The 25,038-nt window shown below is 36.7% G+C and overlaps 1 protein-coding gene across 3 annotated transcripts in view; it reads right to left on the reverse strand.

The window, feature by feature from the left end:
• Arp2 (Actin-related protein 2) overlaps positions 1 to 24,603 on the reverse strand; it is a 63,350-nt gene extending 38,747 nt beyond the window's left edge. For 2 of the 3 annotated variants that reach the window (XM_090375720.1, XM_090375718.1), the window contains exons 1-3: positions 24,439 to 24,603; positions 2,359 to 2,469; positions 172 to 192 (exon numbers count right to left, since the gene is read on the reverse strand). In XM_090375720.1, the coding sequence (XP_090231846.1) occupies positions 172 to 192; positions 2,359 to 2,469; positions 24,439 to 24,486 (180 nt within the window). In that variant the 5' untranslated portion in view covers positions 24,487 to 24,603. The remainder of the gene's footprint in view (positions 1 to 171; positions 193 to 2,358; positions 2,470 to 24,438) is intronic. The other variant, XM_090375719.1, reaches the window with a different exon arrangement.
• Positions 24,604 to 25,038: the final 435 nt, after the last annotated feature.

The raw sequence follows: 25,038 nt of genomic DNA on the forward strand, positions 1-25,038 counted from the left end.
TTTGTTACAAAACAGGCAGAAATTTCCTTTCTCAGATAGTACAGAGAAAAAAAAAAATAAGAACTTAAATACTGCTTGGAGAAAGTAACTGGCATTAATATGAATTCGAGCAGGAATTAACTACATGCAAGCACAGAAAAGTAATCCATTAAAAACTCAAGAACTACTTACATGGTTATCAGATGTAGTTTCCTAAGAAAGCAGCATAAGGAAATAGCAATAAATAACATTAAAACTAAAAACAGAAATGTTTTACAACATACTTAAGTAACTTGCATATCACACGGCTATGCAAATTTCATACAGACAGGTTTCTGAAACTAAAGACACTATCTGTAGCAAATTTTAGGAACTCCCCATCAAGATGATCTCATTACTGTGTTCATTATTAGGTTATCCTTTGGGTACAATAACAGAGCAAAGCACAGACCTTTTTTCAATTTCTAGAAAGACATAATTAATTTGTATTCAAATTCTATTTATCCATTAGTTCTTCACCACTATTTTTTTAATAACCATGCATGCAATTATTTCCTTATATTGCTGCCCAACAAGCATTCCACAGTTGTTTTTATTATTTTTAAAAACAATTAAAGGCATCCAAAAGTTTATCAACCAAAAGCATTTCACACAGCTATCATAAAACGTATTGGCCTTTGCTAATGACAGGTAATTCAAAATTTTGTAATGGCTATATGTGAAGTGCTTATGAACAAAAGCAGCAGAAAATTCATAACAAAGCTTAATTTAAATATTCAAGTTTTTAAAAAATAAATGATTTATCAATTACATCAAGCAGTATTCTGTATTAAATATATTAAACAGTATTCCGTGATAAATTATTTATTATTTATATCAAGCAGTATTGTGTTTAGCTAATTTAGTACAATTGAAAATGTATTAAAAATAATGTTTCGTAATAAATACAGCCCAATTTCAAAATTAAAATTTAGAAATTGGACTAACAAGTTTAAATAATTTTGTACAAGGTCGAAAAGATTTTGACTTTCAACATAATTATGCCCATACTCCTTTAGGGAAAAAATTTTTGCAACAGATATGCAAATTGTTAAAATAATATCTTAGCACATTTGGTCTATACTTAAGTCAGAGATTCTTAAACATTTTATAAAGTCATCTCCTTTTCAACTTTTCCTTGTCACCTCAACTCCTTTATTCTAGTGAAAATAAATGTTCTTTAAAGCCATTCTGTGCATTAGAATAACTTGAAAAAAAAAGATATAATGAAAAAATAACAATCAAATAAATTACAGCTTCAAACTGTTGTATAAAGCTTTTCCAGTAGAAGGTTTATTTATTACAATATTTTATTGAGATGTTCCTACTTTACAGCAACATTTATTATTTTATTTTCTTGGTATTCAACATTTGATTGACTCTGCAGTTTCTTGGCTTACTTTAAATTGCTTAATTTAACACTTAACTTTTTGCATTAAGTGCTCCTTGAAAAAAAAATAATAAAAATCTGTGGCATAAGGTAAGTCTTAATGCCTAAATTATAACCAGTTGAAAAGTAAATTAGATCTGATTAAGATTGAAATTTAAACCATGCAGGAAATGTAATCAAAGTTAACCGATAACCAAGATCTAAGCATTGACAATTTATTACAAAAGGAAACATAACATTTACAACCTTTTTAAGCTTGTGGCACAACTTTATAAGCCATTCCAAACTGAAACTACTAGGTTTGCAAAGATAATTGGAAATGAGAGAAATGATGGCAGAAAGACAGATAAACAAGGAAATAAAACAGAACAGAAAAGGCGTTTTCATTAGTCTGATTGAATTCAGTAAAATTATTTAAATATGATTTTAATTTGTCCCTGCTGTACATTGTAATTTATAATGATCATAAAAAAAAAAAAAAAAAAATTAACTTTTTTTTACTGCTGGTTAACCACTTTTGTTTACAGTCAAACTCAGTTTCAGTGTTGCTGAAGGAAACACAATATTCTTTATGTTATAATTACAGTTCTATCAACCAGATAACAAAGAAGTTCTGTGATTATGAAAATATTTTTAAAAGTGAAAGCATACCAAGTATCTAAAACACTTTACTGCTACACTCACAAAACAGATACAGTGCATCACACAGCATATTCTAAGGTTACCAATAGTATTGTGGTTGTGATAATCAAAATTCCATGTATGATATACCACGAGTAATCACAAATAAGCATCTAATATAGAAACTAATTAGCAGTTCAAAATAAATAGGAACTGGATCAAACTTAAAACTACATTACAAGTCAAATCATTTTAACTTGGTAAAATATCCTCCAACCTCTTTAACAACTGTACAATGAAAATAAATGTTATTTCATTTTAATTCTTACCTTAACTTCAATATCACCAATTTTGTGTGCTGCACGAATGATGGGCCTACCTACCATAGATGGGAAAGTAAAATCTGGGAAATTTGAACCAGCATAACCACACTTCACAAACTAAAAAGGAAATTAATTGAAATTAATAAAACTACATTATATAATAATAAATTACTCATATCTTAATTTTACTCATAATGCCACAGAGAAAAATGATTGATTTTATCACACATGCCCACAGAAAAGCTGTTCAAACAAGTGGTAAATTTTTTGCACCTCATTCAAGTGCCAGTTCACATAGGTATCACTTAAAATGCTGTTTGATACTTGTAAAACTTTATTTCTATGTGCCTCCAGTCTTGGTTCTACTAAATTTGCAAGTTATGCTAGCAAATTAATGTGTCTGTGTATGAAAAAGGAAAAAGTACTGATGGTTTAATAATATCTCTTATACCAAAGCAATGCATCTTGTTACCCCAAATAGCTTTGGTACTGCACTATTTTTTCAACAAATAGCATCACGTTTATAAATCAAACCTTTATTTAAAAGATGAAACACTGCCATAATAGTCTATTTCAGTTGGTTGGTTGGATTGGATATTTTAATGGTACATTAAAATATGCACCATTAATGGTGCATATTTTAATGGATATAATGCACCAAACATGATTTATGGCTTATTTAATGGCGTCTTTTGTTATGATTTTTATATCAAATTGTAGTAGTTTATACATTTCAGAAACTGGAAGACTTCGGATATATTAGATTTATCTGACAATATTGTTCGTAATGAAAATGTGTCCGTTCCTTTTAAGGATTTAAAGGTAATCTGACGTTCTCGTGTAAAGTTAGGGCAGTCGAGTAGAATATGTTGGACCATTTGCACTGTGTGACAGTCAGAGCACTGAGGCGGAGATTCAGCTCGGAGCAGGTAGGAGTGGGTAACATTGGTGTGTGTCCTATTCTTAATCTGCTAAGTATAACTTCTTCTTGTCTGTTGGTTCTTGTACTGGTTTTCCATTGTTGTAACAACGGTTTTTTTTTTTGTAGTAATTTGTCACCAGCCTGTTTCTGCCATTTTTGTTGCCACTGTTTCGAATTGTAATTTTATAGTCCAGGTATGGTATTTTTATGGTAGTGTTGATTGGGCTTTCTGCTTGTTTTGCTGCTTGGTCTGCCTGTTCGTTGCCATCTATTCCTACTGTCCGGGAACCCAGCAGAAACTTATGTTTTGATTTCGCTTTGCTAGTTTTGATAGCGTGTTATGTATTTTACATACGATCGGATGGGTATTTATGGTGTTATCCTTTAAGGCTTGCAGAGCATTGAATGAATCTGTAAATATTATACTGTTGGCGATGTTGGTTAGCCATATATGGTTCATGGCTAGTTGTATAACCTCCAGTTCTGCCGTATAAATGCTGCACTCAGTTGGAAGTAGTTTGGAAATTATTGTATTTGGGAATTTGGCTGCTATTCCTACTTTGGTTTCTGTTTTGGAACCATCTGTGTATATCAGGATAGAATTACAATGTTTGTCTCTGTAGGCTGCGTGTGATTGTTGGAAATTTTGTGTAGGTAGGGAATCCTTGTTCCATTTATGCATATGGAGATCGCATATCTTTTGAATGGTATCCCAAGGTGGATATGGAATTTTAGGAGAAATTGCTATCTGACTGAGATCTAAATTACGTTGCTGGATCAGGTCTCTTAAATGCTGCTGGTTTGTTAACATTTGGATGTGCTCTATATAAGTTTTCCAAACTTGGTTAGTGTGGGATTGTCCATGTCGGGTGGTCAGGTATTGATTTTATCTTTGCAGTGTAGTATAACAGCAAGTTTTGTCTCTGGAGTTGTAGTGATGGTTCATGAGCCTCTGCATATAGGCTGTGGACTGGTGAGGTACGATATGCTCCCTAAAGCTGTTCGTAAAGCGCTGTGGTGCACTGGATCAAGCCACCTCAAGGCACTCGGTTTGGCTGAGTTATACACGGGGGCTCCATAGTCTAGTCGAGATCTTATGAGGGCTCTGTATAATCGCAACAGAGTAACTCTATCTGCACCCCAGGTCGTTACGGATAAGACTCTCAAAATGTTTAGTTTCTTGAGGCAGTTTGTTCTTAGTTGTTTTATATGTTCCAAGAAAGTTAGTTTTTTATCAAGAATAAGTCCAAGAAATTTTATGGTTTGCTTGATTGGGATTAACTGTCCATTAAGTTTTAATTCCAGATCTAAACGAAGGTTTCTTTTCCTACAGAAGTGCATGCCTATAGTTTTTTTTGTGGAGATCGTGAAACCATTTTTCTGAGCCCAGTTGCTGACCTTGTTTATTGCACCTTGTAACTGGCATTCTATTGTTATCATGTTTTGGGATTGGAAAGAGATACTGAAATCATCTACGTAAAGAGCTGTATTTATGGAGGATGGCATATGTTGGGTTATAGAATTTATTTTTATTGCAAAGAAGGTGGCACTGAGGTCTGATCCCTGTGGTACTCCTTCTTGTAGGAAGACCTTTGAGTGTGTAGTTTGTATTCGTACTTGGAAAGTTCAATGCTGTAAAAAGTTCTGGATGAAAACAGGGAGATGTCCTCTTAGCTTTAAGTTATACATGTCCCGGAGAATGCCATAGCACCAGGCTGTATTGTATGCCTTTTCGACATCGAAGCATATCATGACTAAATGTTGTTTTCTAATGAAAGCATTTCGTATGTTGTTTACTATTTTAATCAAGAGGTCCAAGGTTGATCTATGTTTCCTGAAGCCACACTGCACTGGGCACAAAAGGTTATGGTTTTCTAGGTACCACATGAGTCTTGAATTTATAATCTTTTCCATTAACTTTCTAGGCAGCTGGTGAGTGCTATTGGACGGTAGCTGTTTAGATTAGTAGGATCTTTGTCAGGTTTTGAGAAAGTAAGGACAATTGCATGATGCCACATGTTAGCAAACTCTTGTTTCATATAAATTCTGTTGTATAAAAGAAGTATAGATTGTAAAGATTCTTCACTGAGTTTCTTTATCATTATATAATTGATGCCATCTGGACCTTCTGCACTTTGTTTTGTTTGTGACAGTACCTTATGGAGTTCCGTTATGGTTAGTGGATGGTTATATTGTTCTACATATTTTGTGGAGAATTTTAAGTTGTATATTTCTCGATGATTTTTATATTTCTGGAATTCTGGTGAATAGGATGTGGTGGCAGATATTTTGGCAAATGTTTCACCTAAAGCATTTGCTATTTCTTTTGGATCAGCAGTGTCTTGTCCTTGCCAATTGATAATTGGATGTACTAAATTTTGGTATCTATTGTTCGTTTTTTTTATTTTATCCCAAACTGTTTTAGTATTTGCAGTTCTATTTATGGTTGAGGCGAAACGTATCCAGGAGGCTTTCTTGCATGCCCGTCTGACATATCTTGCTCTCATTATTTTAAAATGTATTAGATTGTCTGTGGTAGGACTTTTGCGAAAAATATTCCATGCTCTGTTTCTATCTCGTTCTGCTTGGGCACATTCCTCATTCCACCAAGGCTTTGGGAATAGAGGAAGTTTGGTATTGATTGTTCTGCTGCTTGGCTAATTTGATTCGTTACATATTGTACTGCTTGGTCAATGGTTAGTTGTCAGACTCTGTTGTTCGATTACTGCTAAATTTTTGAATTTTTTCCAGTCTGCTTTTTGAAATTTCCATTTGGGTTTTCATCTGGATTGACATAGGGTGTCTTTTGTTAAAGTGACAATAATGGGTAGTGGTCACTGTGTAATGGTTCTTCATGAACTGTCCATTCTAAAACAGGATATAATGCTGGGGAGCATAAAGTAAGGTCTATCGCTGAGCTGGTTCCTGTTGGAAGGTGGAAATACGTGTGTTTTCCACTATTCAGGAGGATTAGATTTTTGGCATCTATTAATTTTTCTATTTGATGTCCTCTTTTATTAAAATCAGTATTTCCCCATAAAGGGTGATGTCCATTTAGATCCCCCATTCTTACTCTCTGGTGGAGCATGGGCATGCCCCACTGTAAACTGGAGCTGTCTTCTCTATCGGCTCCATGTCCTGCCTTTCCCCCCAGTTTTCAATCTACTCCCCCACTCTATCTGCACGCAAGTGAATGCCCCCACACAATCTAAATTAAACTAGCTAAAATAACCTTCGCCCACTACTTTCGGCCTCTCATTCCTAGCACCTCCCTTCCACACGAGTGCATAAAGGGTATGTATGTATGTATGTATGTATATATATATATTTTTTTTTTAAGGTCCTAGCCACTGAAATCTCAGGAAATTAGGTGGTAGGACCTGCCAGAGTAAATCTTAGTATATTGGTATTTTCCTGGTCTGCCTCCACGGGGCGAAAGTGGGGCAACGTTGGGCCTCAGTAGGGGTCTGGTGGCTAAATGACCAGAAGAACAATGGTACACGACACTACACATGTACAATATCCATACACTTTTGAATCTCTGGCATTTCCAGTAAACTGGCACACCCATCACAATGCAAGCAATGCGGAGATGGGGGAAACCCCTGGTGCTGCTTGACAACAAACACACTTTACACAGTAGGGAGGGGATAGTTGATCTATTAGTTCTAAGTCTTCGTAATTTATTTCTTGGTTCGGGAGTAAATATATTGATACTATTGTTATTAAACTACTTGTTGCTATACATACTGCTACTGCCTCAAGAGTGGTTTGTAGGTGGACTGCTTGGACTGGTATGTGAGAATTGACAAGGATTGCTACTCCTCCATGGACTATAGAATTATTTATTCGGTCTCGTCTATGTATAATGTAATTCTTGATTAAGATTGTATCGTCAGATTTTAGATACATTTCTTGTAAGCAGAAACATATCGGGTGATATTGAGAAATTAAATCACGAACATCGTCAACATTCTTATGGAAACCTCGGCAATTCCATTGAATAAAGGTACTACTCATTGTTTTGTTTTAGATGAGTTTTCTGGTTGTTTTCTCGTTACTGTTTTAAATTTTTCTGTGCATGGTTTGTCTTTTTTAGGGAAATATGGCTTTCCAGTGTCCATATCTTCCTCAGCAAATATTTCTAGAAGGGGCTCTTCTTGTTGTGTTTTTCCTGCTGTGTCCATTTGTTCAGCAGCATGGTGCATTATTATGGAGATATCTTCTTTGGTTTTTCCCTGCAGCGGTGAAATTACTGTTGGTAGAATTGAGATAGGGGTGTTTGCCACCTGTTCTCGTTTCTGCTGTTTTGGGGGAACGAGCCATTTGCTTGCCCAATCCGACAACGATTCATTTGGTGCAATTGTGACTTCGGTTTGTGATCCTGTTGTTTGTTGGTTCTGGGTTATTTGTACTACTTGAGCTATCTGTGCGTAGGTAGGTTTCCTTGTGTTGGTTGGTTGTATCGTCTTTCTGGCTTCCTGGTATGTAACTTTGTGTTCTGCTTTGTATTTTTGGATTTTCCTTTCCTGTTTCCATCTTTCACATTCTCGAGAGTAGGCAGTGTGGCTTCCACTACAGTTTGGGCATTTAGTGTGCTCGGTTGTGCATTCTTGATTGGTGTGTTCTCAGGAACCACATTTGGCACATATTGCTGTTCCTCTGCATGTTGTTTGTGAATGTCCGTATTTTTGACATTAAAAAGCATCGAATAGGATTTGTTATGTAGGGTCGGATTTGACAAAACAAGTATCCTGCTTTCACATGCTGTGGTGGACTTGGAGTGTTGAAAGTTAAAATGATATTTCTGGTCTGGATGATTATTCCTTTTTTTTTTTACCGTTATTCTTTTAATATGAATGACTCCTTGGGTTTTCATTTCTTGTAATATTTCTTCTGTTATAGTGAGGAGATCCCATTCAGAGATTATTCCTTTCAAGGTGTTTAAAGAATTATGGGGTGTAATTGATACTGGGATTCCGCCAAAAGTGGACATTTTCATTAGTTGCTCTGACTGTCATATATTGACTGTCTCAATTAGTAGGTCGCCTGATTTTAATCTTTTTACTGCTTTTGGAGTTCCAGCTATGCTTTCCAGACATTTTTGTATCAGGAAAGGGGATAATTTTCCAGTGGACTGTTCGCCCATAGAATGAATGATGAAATACTTTGGAGCGGGTATCTCATATATATCGGTTTTTTGCCTTTTGGCCATGTTTGTACAAATTTCTTCATGTTCTTGAGTTGATTGGGCCATGTTAGAGGATTTTGTGACTTTGATGTCAGAATCCATGCTGTTTGCTCCTTTTTGCCCTGAGAGTGAGAGCTTTTCCTCCCAGGTTTCCAGCCCTGCCATGTGGAGGCAGGAGCGGTGCCATCTAGTGACCAAGCGGGGAAAAAAAAGGGGGTTGGTAAGTGATTAATATAAAGAAAGGTGACTTTCCTTTCTGTATTAGTAAGTTTTAATGTGCTAAATGTTATTAATATATGCAGTAGGAGTTTAAGGAGATTGCAAAAACTCACACAAAAAATAAGCTCTTTATAATAATTGGCACGCTAGAAAATTCGCTGAAAGGTCGCTCGAAATCGCTACGCTTGGCACTCGGGGCCTCAGAACTTAGTGGTCCCTCATCAGATAGCAGGTGGTCTATAAAGACAACTCCCTAAAAAAATTGCAGTAATTAAGTCAAATGATGTGGGATGTTATGTGAAGTTATACCTGGCGATCATGAAATATCCAATGTTATTTGGATATATTTTCTCAAAATTTTATAAAATAGGAAACTTTCCTTGTTCATTGTATTTCATGGCCAGCAGGGTTTAAACTGTATTAAATGCAATACCAAGACAAATTATGGTAATGTGAAGTTTGCTATGCTGTGAACATTAAGACTTCTGCATTTGTAAGGCTGTTTAAAACCTGCTGACCACAAAAAACATGAGTACAAGGAAGCCTTGTTGCTTTTCAAAATTTTGAAAAGGGCAAATACCATAAAATTCTAAGTTTACTTTGGTTTGTTTTTGAAGGTTTCCTGATAGTTCATAAATTTTATAGCATCCATCTTACTTTCTTTAATGAGAGTAATATCTGACTTATCAGTTGAAGACAGCCAGATTTAATCCCAAAAGCAATCATAATCCCTTATCTTTCCCATAAATTGAAAAGTTTATCCACCCTTGTATTAAGGATGAAATGCTAAGAAAACTGTTTACCCTTACTGACCACCTAAATCAATTTCATTTATTAAAAATGAATACAGATCCCCCAACTGCTTTTTACAGGGATTTGCTTCTAATGCTTATAAAGTGTTGAAAAGCAGTTAGGAAGGGGTGGGGATCTGTATACGCAAACTTGTTAAAGTTGAAGAGATTTACTACTTGAAAAGAACAACCCCATTATTCACATAGCAATATACCATATGATATTAATATGCCACTTCAGTGGAAACCTTAACAATTACTACAGACAGCACAACATGTAATTTGTATAAATACCAAGAACTTTTAGCACATTCATGTTCACTACTTTAGCATTTAGTAGCATTAACCCTGGTACATATGTCCTTTACTGATGAGGGATTAAAATATTGGTTCAATCACTTTTTCTACAAAAAAAAAAAAAAAATTTAACTTGAACAATCTTTTCCTGCCAGCACTTTCTTCGCCACTATGCTGTAAGTCTCTGATAACTTCAACACCGAGCAATAATTTGTCACCCCTAAATATAGCTGTGCCATCACTCTATTCCCTTTTGACTGTCGTAACAACCAATTCAACTCCGCAAAAGGAGTCATTGGACGTAATGGTAATTTCCTTAGACTGGCAAAGCACAAACATACACCCTCCCCTTCAATCCATAAACATGGTTCAAGAACAAAGTTGTCAGCTTAAATTTAGTTGCATGGTACATCATGGAAACAATAATTAAGAATGAAATAAAAGGTGCATACTTAATCATTAAGTGAAATGGTTTCCTCAAAGGAATAAATTGTGTAAAGGGAAAATTATGTAATAGTTTACTAACCTAGTAACTTTGACATTGTTCAATTGGACTTCAGCAAAGCATTTGACTTAGTCCCATATTATATTACTATACAGACTGGCTGAGGTCATGGGTTAAGCTGCCCTGATAAATTACAGAATGGCTACATGAAAGGGGGCAAGGGGTTAGAAGTATTGCCTTCAGGAATTGATACTTGCCCCAATCCCTGAGGGCTCCATTTTAAAAGAACCCATTCAAAAAATTGCCTACAACTGCTTCTAAAACTACAGGAATGATCACTTGATACAACAGAATAAGTTGAGTTAGTATATTGCCTTCAACAGACCCAAAGAGAAACATAAAACAATTAAGGGTGGAGGGAAGCAAACATGGAATGAAGAAGGGTAAGCGAGAAAGGATACATCAGTTATGCTCTGGAGATGAAAAAGAATAAGGTAAGTAATGTTCACATTACACATGTTGCAACATTCATTCAGATTGTTTTTTTTTCTAGAATTAATAATGTAGTCTATTCTTTTTTTTTTATGTTAGTATATCTAAACAGATATGCTATTAAATTTAATGAAAATCTATTGAATATAAATGCAAAATATGTATTTAAAAAATATTATTGGATTTCTTTTTGTTCAATTTTAAAGAAATTTGAAATCCCTTCACAAATGCTTATAAAGGGATCAAATATATAAGATATGAAAACATGTTCATCAGGCGTGATGAATGGGTGGGAGGACAGTGATACTAACAGGCATTTGCACATGCATCTAAAATTGTACTAGTAATGAACTACGATGTTTCAGCAATCACCATTAACAGCAGCAAAAGATGGATGAGGGGAGTAGATATTAGTGAAAAAGAAAGATGAGTTTATTTAAATGAGTAAGACAGTGGAGAAAAATAAGTAAAAACACTGAACATCAGGGATCACCTCATTGCAGTATGTTTTTGTCACAACATTCCCTCATATGCCAATAACTCTAGCACTTGCCATTTTGGTAAAAGTCATACTTCAAGTTTTGAAATTGCCATAAACATAGATGTGAACTATATCCAGCCACTTTTACTAATTTCAATATACTTATTTATTTTATTCCAGGAACTATTTTTAAATTGGTTCCTAGATAAACAAATTTTCATTGTCCCTGCATAACATGTTCCAAGACGGGAAATTTGCTGTTAAAGGTAAAGCTAAAAAATCACAGAGAAACTTTACAATCACTGCCCGAGAATTAAGTGAGAGGAAAAAAACTGCCTCAAAAAAATGAAACAACCTTGATAAAATGGCACTTCACACTTAATTACAAAGGAACAAATGATTATTTAATGGCACTGAAGCTTGCTGCTCATATTTGTATTGTGTATTTGTCCATAGAAGTGTGTTCACATGTTATGTTAGCAGAAAAATTCATAGGGACCTACTCCCTCTGCCTGAGATCAGATAACTGAAACAATAAATGTTTAATTTCACAAAGAAGTACTGTATTAGCTTTTTTGATATTTCAGTGCCTCTTCTAATTGACAACATGCTTTTACTAAAATTTCTTTATCTGGCAAATCCTGTAAAATGCAGGGTGTGGCTTGTGCATGCATTTAAAAGATTTATATATACAGGGTGTCTCAAAAATACACGGCATAACTTAAGAAATGAGTTCCTCATATGTAGACAATAAAAATATTTTATATCAACATAGTTCCGGAAATGCTTGGTTTCCGAGTTTTGAAGGTCTGTCTATGACACTTAACTATTCACATCACCTTATAGTAATTGTTCAAAATGTCCACCTTCTGTCTGAATACAGGCCTCACATCGACGTCTCATGGACTTGCAAAGACGATGCCAAATTCCCGTTGGCATTGTCATACTTGTTGCAGATGGTAAGGATACAGTTGGTGTTCTCGCAGCACTCTCCAAATAGTCGAAGGTTGAACAGCCAGTTCCATTGCTATTCTGAGTGTGCTGATTCCAGGAGTGGCATGCACAACATCCAAAATCTCATCTACTTCAGGAGTTGTAGATCTTGGTCGCCCTCTGTTGGCAGCACGAGGTGTAAAGGTCCCATGTTCACAAAGGCAGCGATGGATACTTTCAAACATTTTCCTGTCTGGACATCTTCGTCCTGGGAACCTTTCGTGATACAAACGACGAGCCTCCAGAGCATTGCCATCCGTCAAACCATACATAAAGTGCATATCCACTTGCTCCTGATATGAGTACATGGTCGGAACGGAAAACCACCAGATTCTGTCAGTACCTTGTGATGAAGGAAATAACCTGCGGGAGATGAGACATTCTGGTTAATAACTCGGGAACCAAGCATTTCTGGAACTATGTTGATATAAAATATTTTTATTGTCTTCATATGAGGAACTCATTCCTGAAGTTATGCCGTGTATTTTTGAGACACTCTGTATATATAGATAGATAGATAGATAATGAATATATATATATTCATTCCCTTTGTCTAGTTCTTTCTTGAATTTATTTAAACTATCAACTTCCACAACAATTGAAGGAAGTTTGTTTCAACAATCAACCACTCAGCTAAAGGCAAACTTAAACATATCTATTCTGCAATTGCCCTTTCTCAATTTGAATTTGTGATCCCTCATGTGTGGTCTGAGAAAGAGGTAGAATGCCATCAGCATTGAGCTTTCTCAATCTATTAAAAGCCTTAAACACCTCAATCAGATAACCTCATAGGTGCCTAATCTCCATATGCTGCAATTTACAGAAGTGAAGCCTTTTTTGGTAAGAGTACCCGCTTTGTTCGCTCAATCTTGTTGCCCTTCTCTGTACTCATTCCAGCAGCTCTACATCTTTCCTAAAATGAGGCCTCCAGATCTGTATGCAGCACTCAAGGTGTGGCCTGATCATTGTCTTATACAACGCGTACAATGAATATAAGGCAACACCATTGCCCTATACAATAATCACCTCCTTATCCCTGCTAGCAAAATAACAATATATCATTGACAAAACCACATGAGTTGTCTTGACAGTCTGTTCTGCATTGCTCAGAGAACTTGACATCCGACTACACAATTACCCCCAAGTCTTTTTCATATTCCGCTACTCTGAGTTGGTACCACCACCTAGTTGGTACATTTCTCTGGGGTTACTGCTACCCATACACAGTACTTTGCATTTATCGATGTTAAACTTCAACTGCCATTTCTCAGCCATCCGCCTAACTCTTCTAGATACTGTTGCAGTAGCATACTGTCATTAACCACCCTGCCAACCTTTGTTTCATCTACAAACTTGGACATTAAGCCTGATATGCCTTCATCAATATCATTGATAAATAATGAAAACAACAAACAATGGGCACCAATACCAAATCTTGGGAGACTCCACTAATAACATTAGTCCACAGAGAGCAATGCCCATTGATTACCACACTCTTGTCTTTTCCCACTCAATCATTCCTTTATCCATAGAAGCAACTTGCCTTAATGGCACATTGCTCCAATTTGTACAACAGTCTTTTATGTGCAAGAGTATCAAAAACTTTCCTGAAATCCATGTACAGTATTATGATAACAAAATTATTTTTTGCATCCAGTTCCTTTGCGACCACATTGTAGTAACCAACCAAAATGAATATATACAGGGTTGTTAAAATTAAAGTATCCCTATGTAGAGGGCTCTGGAGCAAGTTCTAAGGCTCGTACTGAAGAGAAATTTGAATAACAGGTACAATAAAGAATGCGCTCGCCATTTATTGGAAAAAAAATTAGTTACAAAATTTGTCACTATATGGTGCTGTGGCAATACAAATCACTTGAACAGTGCTACAATTTTTCAATGTGTCCTTCATTTTGGTCAACAACAGTTTCCGTTCGAAGAACAGCATTTTCTACAGCAGAACGTAACATGTCAACTGGAATAGCCAGCACATGACGTCTAATGCTGTCCTTCGGATCTGCCAGAGTTTGACATACTTCTCAATACACCCGGTTCTTCAAAAAACCCCACAACAAGAAGTTGCATGGGGGTGAGGTCCGGTGATTGGGGTGGCCAAGATGTCTGGAAACAACGGCTGATGACCCATTCATCTGTAAAGTGTTACCTTAGCAATCTTTGGACACAACGGCAGATGTGGGGTGGCACACCATCTCGCATGCATATGGTATCCTGAAAGCACCCATGTTGTTGCAGTTCTGGTATTATGAAATTTTCCAACATTTCATAATATTTCTGTGCAGTGATGGAACAGGTGTGGGGTTCAGTCAGTGTTACCTGTTCAAAAAAATACGGCCCAATCATTAATGTGGCCATAAATCCACACCACACTATCACTTTTAGAGAATACAACGGGACCTCTTGGATAACTCAAGGGTTTTCTGTTGCACAAATGCAACAGTTGTGCGCATTCACTTGTCCATTTAAGCAGAAGTGGGCTTCATCACTCCAAAGGATGTTCCATGGCCAAGTGATATCCACTGTAATTCACACCAGAAATTGAAGTGCGTATGTGAAACGAATATCAGCATCGCCATGTTTAGCTGCTGTAGCATGTGCATCTTGTAAGGATAGTACTGCAACACCTGACACATTACTAGCCTTACAGTGGAATACGGCATGTCCACTTCACGAGAAACAGCTGGCACACTTGTACTACCACATGGAGATTGACTTGATAAATCCACGACAGCCATAGCCACATCTTAAACACAAGAAGAGTCCACTCGTTTTCGACCTCTACCTGGTTGAATACCAAGATGTCCTGTTGCTTCAAATTTCGCAATCATTTTGCAGACAGCACAAACAGTCATAGGTCCACGCCTTATGCGCTTCTGATGCTGGAATTCTCTGATAGCCACAGCTGCATTGTTGCTGTTCTGATAGTACAGCTTCACTAATAGCGCCTTTTCCTGTTGCAATACAGTTGGCATTGCTGCTGTAGTGCAAGCAAACATCTACTGTATGATTTTGAAGAGACTGCTTTGCTTTTATACAGTAAAGTAGAGCTGAGTAGTGGCGCTGTGGCAATAACTTACATTATTTGCATAATCGTAACTAAGATAGTTGCACACCATACAGTGGCAAATTTTGTAACTAATTTTTTTTTCCAATAAATGGCAAGTGCATTCTTTATTGTACCTGTTGTCCAAATTTCTCTTCAGTACAAGCCTTAGAACTCGCTCCAGAGCCCTCTACATAGGGATACTTTTATTTTAACAATCCTGTATGTATATATATATATATATATATTTTTTTTTCTCTCCTTTGAGCCCTTTGAACTATGGCACTCCAGCCAATCAGTCAGTCTCTGATTCTACATCTTATAATTCTAGTGAAATAGTCTGACAGACTTCAAAAGAGTAAAAGCATAAATAATAATAATAAATACATGGATGATATCAAACTCTATATCAAAACTGAGAATCAACTCCAACAGCTACTCTGGATCACAGAAGAGTTCAGCACTGACATCAGGATACAATCTGGCCTAGACAAATACAAGACCTATGGACTGCAACAAGGACATGTAGTCGGATGAAACTACCAGCTGAAGAGATTGAAGCAATGAGAGGGAGAGATCTACAAATATCTATGGTTGATGCAGGCTCACCAGTTAGAACATAAATAGATCAAGAACCTCCTGACTGGGAAATACCATCAGAGACTGAGAATCCTGCTAAAATCAAAGTTGAATGGTGGGAACATGGTCACAGCCATAAATACTTATGCAATCCCAGACTAATGTACTCCTTCAGGATCATAGATTGGACCAACACCGAGCTGGAGATTATGAAATCAACCAGGATAATGATGATGAAAAGCACCACCCAAAACACCACCCAAAGTCAGCCACTGAGAGACTGACCATAGCCTGGAAAGGAGGGAGGGGTTGAATGACCTCACAACACAAGAGAAATTAAGAACGTGCATGATTACTTCCAAGAAAACACAGAACCAATCTATAAAGCCATAAGAAAGATAAACAAATGGAATGCAACTTAACAAAGAGATCCTACTCACACAAAAAACGGAAGAAAGACAGCCAAAGAAGGCACTCCATGTCACCAAGACTACATAGATAAGATGACTTCCAACACATGGCTCATGAACAGGAAACTCTTCCCTAAGACAGAAAGATTCATGCTCACCACCTAAGACCATGTAATCGACACCAGGAACTACTGGAAATACATCACCAAGGCCCTTCCCCCGAGCGACAGGTGACACGTGAATGATGCCACCTGGCCCCAGAAACAATCCAGCACATCACTGTAGGATGATCATCCAGAGTATACGCAAAGACATGACCGGGTGGTCAGGATAAAACATCAGAAGCTAGCACTCAAATACCAGTTGATGAAAGAGAGTGCACCGTATTACAAGTATGAACCCCGGGCTGCACTGGAGACCTGAACCCACAAGCAGTATTGGGACTATGCCATAATAACAGACAAGACAATCCTGCACAACAGACCAAACATAACTCTTATCAACAAGGCAAGGGCTACCTAACTGATTGACATAGTGGTGTCCAATACTAGCAACCTCCAGAAAACCTATAAGGAAAAGATCAGAAAGTACACAAATAGGAAGTTAAAGAAATGTAGCATATATGGAACAAGTAATGACCATCCCAATCACTTTGCACCAGCATGGTGCAAAGAGCTTCCATATGAATCCAGTGGGAATAGACCTCCGGAGGACCCTTACACGGAACTCCAGAAAGCCACAATCCAAAACACCTGTAGGATGATTAGAGAGTTCCTTGACCGACAGTAATAATAGCAATACCTAGACACAATCAACCATCCCATGCACTTGGTACCAGTACCCGTAAGGGGTGGAAAAATATCCCATAAAAGGGAAAAAGTTTTTAATAATAATAACAACCACCACCTTTTTTTTTTTTTATGGTGACTCCAAAGCTAGTATAATCTCGCTGCCACTACTCTGCCAGATAGTGACTGGTAGGAGTCTGGGAAGTGTGCATACAGGGGGATGTCAAGGGCACATTTATGTCAACTAGCTGGGTATATTCTTGCTGTGTGTACACCACATCCAAAAATTTCACTACTTCATACATGCCTTCCCACTCCTGTTCTTTACTATTGAACACATCAAATAGTCAAACTAATAGAAAAAACTTATCTGTGAAAAGATCTAAACCTCCCAAAAATTCTTTTATTCATTTCACTAATACATGTGGTCTCAGTTCCAATCTTAATGACCATTTCCACTTACAGCCTGCAAACCCCAACTTACTTTTTCTAACAGAATCCCAATTGTTAACTGATTCAACCACTGCTCATTACAATTGTCCTAACTATTCGCTGTATGATTCTTTTCACTTCAAAGGTGGTAACTTGCACATATGTGTGCTCTGATATACCCTGTCAGAGATTTAGTAATTTGGAATCTCTTCTTTTCAATCTTTTTTGGCTTAAAATTTCTCTATCCCATTCCTTCAAATTCATCTGTTGTCCTCTATTAATCTCCCAATTCCATTAATCACTTGGAACTCTTGAGGAAGCTTTCAGAAGATTAGGAGGCAGCAAAGGAAGTAAGCAAACCCTTAGCCATAATTATGAGAGCTTCTTTGGACTCAGGGGAGGTACCCATGGACTGGAGATGTGCAAATGTGACCCCAATTCACAAGTAATTATAGACCTGTTAGTTTAACTTCTGTTCCAGGAAAATTAATGGAGGCACTGGTTAAAGTACCACTGCAGGATCATCTAGACAAGACTTCAGTTATAGCTCAGACACAGCATGGTTTTGTTAAGGCAAAAGGCAAGACCAATTTGATTATCCAATCAAATTGGTCTTGCCTGACAAATTTGATTGGATACTATGATGTGGTCACAAAGGAACTGGATGCAGGGAATAACTTTGATATCATATATTTGGATCTTAGAAAGGCTTTTGATACTGTTGCACATGGAAGACTGCTGCACAAATTGGAGCAGTGTGGCATTGGAGGCAAATTGCTGCTATGGATAAAGGGATGGTTGAGTGGGAGAAGACAGAGCGGTAATCAATGGACACTGCTCATCGTGGACTAATGTTATTAGTGGAGTCCCTCAGGGTTCAGTGTTGGGTCCATTGTTGTTTTCTGTATTTATAAATGATATTGATGATGGTATATCAAGCTTAATGTCCAAGTTTGCAGATGATATGAAGGTTGGCAGGGTTGTTAAGGACACTAATGACAGTACGCTGCTGCAACAGGATCTGGAAACGTTGAGCAGATGGGCTGAGAGGTGGCAAACAAAGTTTAACATTGACAAATGTAAAGTACTGTATATGGGAAGCAGCAACCCCAGAGTGACGTATCAACTCTGTGGTACTACACTGACAGTGGTAGTGAATGAAAAGGACCTGGGGGTAATTGTGCAGGCAGATATGAAGTTTTCTGAGTAGTGCAGACGGTCTGCAAGAGTAGCTCATAGTGTCTTGTCAATGATATACAGGAATTTTTCTAGCAGGGATAAGGAGGTGGTTATCCCCTTGTATAAGGCAATGGTCAGGCCACACCTTGAGTACAGTATACAGGTCTGGAGGCCTCATTTTAAGAAGGATGTAGAGCTGTTGGAATGAGTACAGAGAAGGTCAACAAGATTAGTGAATGGAACAAAGGGTTGCTCTTAACAAGAAAGTTAAATTTTGCAAATTACAGTGTCTGGAGACTAGGCACCTGCAAGGTGATCTGATTGAGATGTATAAAGCCTTGAATGGTTTGAGAATGCTCAATGCTGATGGAATTCTTCCTCTTGCTTAGAATAATCATTTGAGAGGGCATAAATTCAAATTGAGGAAAGACAGATGTAGGATAGATGTGCAGAAGTTTGCCTTTAGCCAGCGGGTGGTTGGTTTGTGGAACAGACTTCCATCCTTTGTTGTGGAAGTTGATAGCCTAAATAAATTTAAGGCTGAGCTGGACAAGTACTTGGAACGAACGGAGGGGTGAAATGGGAGCATGTTTTTTTTTTTTTTTTTGGCTGATGCTGCATAAGCTTGCTTTCTTGCATCATATGCCTCTGCTAATTCTAATGCTAAATCCATGCTGTGTCTGAACTATTACTGCAGTCTTGTCTAGGTGAACCTGCAACACTTCTTTAACCAGTGACTCCATTATTTTCCTTGGAACAGAAGTTAAACTAACAGGTCTATAATTATTTGTCACCCTTTAAATCCCCTTTGTAAAATGAGAATACATTTTCACATCTTCAGTCCATGGGCATCTCCCCTGAATCTAAGGATGCTCTCATAATTATGGCTAAGGGTTTCCATACTTTCCTCGCAGCCTCCTTCAATATAACTGGATAGATTCCATCCACCACCAGGTGCCTTTTTTATGTTTAACTTCAACAATTTCTCGTCCACTTTGCTTTCCATTAATACAAAATCACTAAGCTCCCTGTTAGAGTTTACATTTCTGGCATTCCCCTCCTTGAATAACTCCTCATGTGTGAATGTAGATGCAAAATATTCATTCAGTTTGTCAGCTATCTGAGCAGGATCATCAATAATTGAACCGCCAATATCGAGTGGACCAATCTGATTCATCCCCTACCTCTAGAGTTTACATAAGCAAAGAAGTCTTTGTTGTTTTTCTTTGCATCCTTTGCCAAAGATTTCTTGTAATCAGCCTTCGCTTGCCTAACCTCCTTTGTGACTTGATTACACACTAGCTTATATGTGCCATAGGCTTCTGTGTCACCTGATAATTTATATGCATCCCATACATTTTTCTTCTCTGCCACGAGCCTCATTTGTTCATCTGACATCCATTTATGTCTAAATCTTGAATAGTATTTCTTAGTTGGTATGAAAACCCAGAGGTTATTTCATTGAAGGCTTCCCATTTACAATTTGCTGTTTTTAACTTCATCAGTTGATTCCACTGTATAGAATTTAAAAACTGTCTGAGATCACTGTAGTCACCTTTATGAAAGAAAAAAAAATTCTTCCCTTTACCCTTCATGTAGTTACATCTTTAAGCAAATCCCACACCAGTACACTGTGATCACTGTCACCTAGTGCAGTGTTTCTCAAAGGGTGTGCCGCGTCACATTAGTGTGCCGCAAAATTTTCCAAGTGTGCCGCGAAATTTAGAAATTTCTTCTTCTATGACTACGTAGGTGTGCCGCGAAATTTTTCTTCTTTGGAAAATGTGCCACGAGAGTAAAAAGATTGAGAAACACTGACCTAGTGGTTTCTTTATCTGCAAATTCTTAATGCATGAATAATCACTGCTGATAATCACGTCCAGAGTGTTACTCTCTCTGGTTGCCCCTTGAACAAGCTGCTGTAGAAAACAATCCTCCATTAAATCCATAAAAGTCTTGCTAGCGTGATGGTTATGATGAATAGCAATACAAAAGAAATGAGGGTGGTCAAGAAAAAAGGTCACAGTGTTTTTTTTTTTTTAAATTGCATTACTGTCACATTTTGTTCTTTTTTATCTCACCTATAGTTATCTCTTTCTCTTGACCAATTTCATTTCCCAGGTATTTCATTCAAATTTGTTATATCCAAATTCAAGAACTACAAAACGCCTCAAAGTGCTCTTCCTCCCATTTTCACAGTAAAAGCCACTATTACACATTTATAATTATTTAAATTACAGTATATGTGTGTGTGTGTGTGTGTGTGTGTGTGAATATGTCACATCATGTAAGCATAAATGCACTGCAATTGTGTCACTCAACAATTGTTGCAGAGGATACATTCTGTAGGTGAAGAAACATGGTAACTAATTTAGCTCTTGAAAAGTTGAAGATTACACAGAATGTACTTAATATTCTGGAGATATTAGTCTGAATTTACTTTTCATATTATTATTTTTATTACAGAGGGCATATATGCACTTTATTTAAAGGGCAATTCTACATTCAACTACTTTCTGCTACATTCTATGGAATAAAGCTGTCTGACTAGAATGGTGGAAGTTTTAATTTTATTATTTTATTATTTTAAATACAGTTGTTAGATTTCTTCCACCCAATTACAATTGATGATGTGTGATTTAATTTTTTTTCTTCTCATTTTTTTTGCAAGGAGGGTTAACCCACCCCTTTTGTTTTATTTTTTTCCCCTTAGGTTAAAGGTTTTGTTAATATTCAATGTTAAGGGAAAATCTTGCGTGACCAATTTGATTAGATACTATGATGTGGACACAAAGGAACTGGATGCAAAAAATAATTTTGATATCATATACCTGGATTTCAGAAAAGCTTTTAATACTGATGCACATAAAAGACTACTGTACAAATTGGAACAGAATAGCATTAAGGGAAAGTTGTTGAGGGACTCACATCTGGTGAGTATGGGCTTGGCACACCCAGGGTCCTGAGCTGGATATCACCATTCATCTGTTTCTTGGTGATTGCCTTCTACTTCTCTCTCTCTCTCTGGGTAACTCGGAAATTTTTTTTTGGCTGGTGCAGCATAAGCCTCAGGCTTCCTTGCACTATATGGCTAGTAATAATAATAATAATGAAGGGCTCACTGAATAGGAGAATAAACAGAGTGGTAATCAATGGACACTGCTCTTCGTGGACTAATGTTATTAGTAGTCTCCCAAGATGGGAGACTCTACTAATAATTGGTGTTGAGACCCATTGTTGTTTTCTATATTTATCAATGATATTGATGAAGGTAAATCAGGCTTAATGTCCAAGCTTGCAAATGATACAAAGGTTGGCAGGATTATTATTGACAGTAATGGTGGTGAGCTGCTACTACAGGATCTAGAAATGTTTGGCAGATCAGATGTGAGGTGGAAACTGAAGTTTAACATTGACAAATGCAAAAAGACCTGGGGTTAATCGTGCAGTGAGACATGATGTTTTCTGAGCAGTGTAGACAGGCTGCCAGAGCAGCTCATGGTGTCTTGTCAATGATATAGAGGAATTTTTCTAGCAAGGATAAGGAGGTGATTATCCCCTTGTATAAGGCAATGGTCAGGCTACGCCTTGAGTACTGTATACAGATCTGGATGTGGATGTCTCATTTTAGGAAGGATGTAGAGCTGTTGGAATGGGTACAGAGAAGGGCAACGAGATTGGTGAGAAGATGCTCTTACCAAGAAAGGCTAAGTTCTGCAAATTGCACTATCTTTAGACTAGGCACCTATGATCTGATTGAGTGTATGAGGCTTTGAATGGTTTGAACAAGCTCAATACTGATGGGATTCTTCTCTTGCTCAGATTATGCACTTGAGGGGGCACAGATTCAAATTGAGGAAAGACAGTTGTAGAATGGATGTGCGGAAGTTTGCCTTTTGTTAGCAGGTGCTTGATTGCTGGAACAAATTTCCAGCTGTTGTTGTGGAAGTTGATAGCCTAAATAGAGTCAAGGAAGAACTGGATAAACTTTTGGAGCTAATGGTTAGGAGAAATGGGAAATTTTTTTTTTTTTTTTTGTTTTGGTTGATGCTGTATACACTCGCTTTCTTGCATCATAAGTCTCTACTAATGCTAATTTTGATTGTGCAGTTTTCAGCATAGCTAGCACCCTGGACAGCCTAGCATTACAAATGGACTTTGTTATGCCATCATTTTCAGTGAAATTCTATACTGATTGATTAGTAATAATTACATCAGGTTGCTTAAGTTAATTATTCATTACAGCAAAATATTAAGTTAATTATTAATCACTATTCACTAACAATGATGTTACTGTAGTTTATTAAAGAACATAAAATATGTCAGCTATGAAAAATTTAAACATGATTTAATGCCTTGCATTTGCAGAGTATACATATTTCTTAGAATGGGGGGGGGGGGGAGATATCCTGTAACCAATAAAAGAACATACCACTGACTGCCATTTTTATGTGTTAAATTGTGTGGCACAGAGATGGCACAAACTAATTACATCTTTGACACATCTATAACAAGAAAAAAAATTTAACTCATTACCATGATTTTAACTTTCCCTGACTTACATTTACTTTTTTATCTAAACTACTGGAAAAAAACTGCTGTGTTTCAAAGGATACATGCAAATGTCAGAATGAAATATTATCCACATCAGGGCTAGGCAACTTCTGATCACAAAAGATGCCAAATGTACCTTAGGCACTTGCCTATGGACTAGAGTACTATATCAAATACTGCACACAGCCTGTAAACCACCAGTTGGACAGTGTGGCCTCACTAATTGTGACCCCAAGGGTACACTTTGTGTATAAAGTAACAGTAGAGATAAACAAATGCTAATCACTTGTTATGTGCAACTGAATAATGCCACTAACCTACACAGTTGTTGTTTTTTTTGGGGTTTTAGGTGCATCAGCAACTAAGGCCATATTGTATCACTGAATCACCTGACCCCATCTCTTTATTCCAACTAGTACAATAATACTTCAACTAAATTAAACTCAAAACAAAGAACATCACATTCTTTACATTTAAAAAATATGTATACAGTTTTCTCAAGTCAACTGATAGTCTGCAGTTTCCACTGACTTTCTTTTGCAAATCTGTGGACATCTAGGTTTCTAATGAAGAAAAGTACTTCTGCAATTCACTGGGAGAAATTTAACTCTTTTGATATTTTGGTTCAGGATTAGAATGGATGGGTCCACACTGTTCAACTTCGCCATATGCATCGATTATGCATGTACACACTTGATTATTAAAAATTGCATATTTTATTGAGTTTTCCCTTTCGAAAATTTTCCATTTCGAGTCCTCTTTTGGATGGAAAACTCGAGATGATCAGCATATCGCATTTATAAGTTATATGTATTGTAAGACCAATGATCCTATTTTTGTTTGTTTGTTTGTTTGTTTTTAATACAGAATTTTTTTCTTTATTAGAAAAGGATTTAGGTGTCACGTCTAGATTCGGATCCCGGCCTTTCCAAAAGTGCAACAAATGCATTCTAACAAGAGAGCATTAGAAACTATGAGATGCAAAAATTCTGGAGCATCCTGGAACAGCAACCGGCACCCAAGATGCTTTGATCAAAAACTCCAGCAAACACCTATCCGTGTCAACTAAATTATGATATATTACGTGCCTTAATCTCGAGTATTTCGTGTTATATGCTGCAAAATTTCTAAACAAATATTCGGAGTAAATATTCTTACAAAATAATTACAATTTCAACGTGGATGTGTCAAACGCTGAAAGACCGGACATATCCTGTAAAACGTATTCTACGAAACAACTGAAACTACTCACCCCTGTACCATTGTCGCAGACAATAACACTCCGTCCTTGGCTATCCATTCTAGATTAAATCAGTTATATAGAATAGTTTGATTATATAGTTATAAATTTCTAAATTGAGTCACTTCCTCTCTAAACGCCCCATCATGAATGGGTGTGAAGATGTATGTTGAGTGGAGATGGTGACGCCATCTGAAAGAAATATTAGTTAAAAACTATGGTTATCATCAATAACCAGTAGTTAAACTAAATAAGATATACTGTATATTTAAATTTTATAAATTATTATAAACAATGCATTATTTATCACTATTAATAAATTCCTAAATTGTTAATAGTCAGACTACACACTCTAATAATTTTATAAAGATAAACTCGGGAAGAAAGCAGTAATTTAGTATCCTAAGCAAAATTCCTTTATTATTATTATTATTATTATGGAAAAAATAAATAATTGGAAAAGGGTTGCCAGCCTCCCATAAAATTAATCTGTAAAAAAGAGCTAAAATTAAACTTATCGGCAGAATACGTAATGAAGTGTCGATAAAAATACAGCACGATGAAATTTTCAGGAGTTCAAAGAATACACTTGCAAAGAATATACATAAATTA

Source organism: Mastigoproctus giganteus, chromosome 6, assembly GCF_048544385.1.
Source record: "Mastigoproctus giganteus isolate SK-2022 chromosome 6, ASM4854438v1, whole genome shotgun sequence".
NCBI lineage: Eukaryota > Metazoa > Arthropoda > Arachnida > Uropygi > Thelyphonidae > Mastigoproctus > Mastigoproctus giganteus.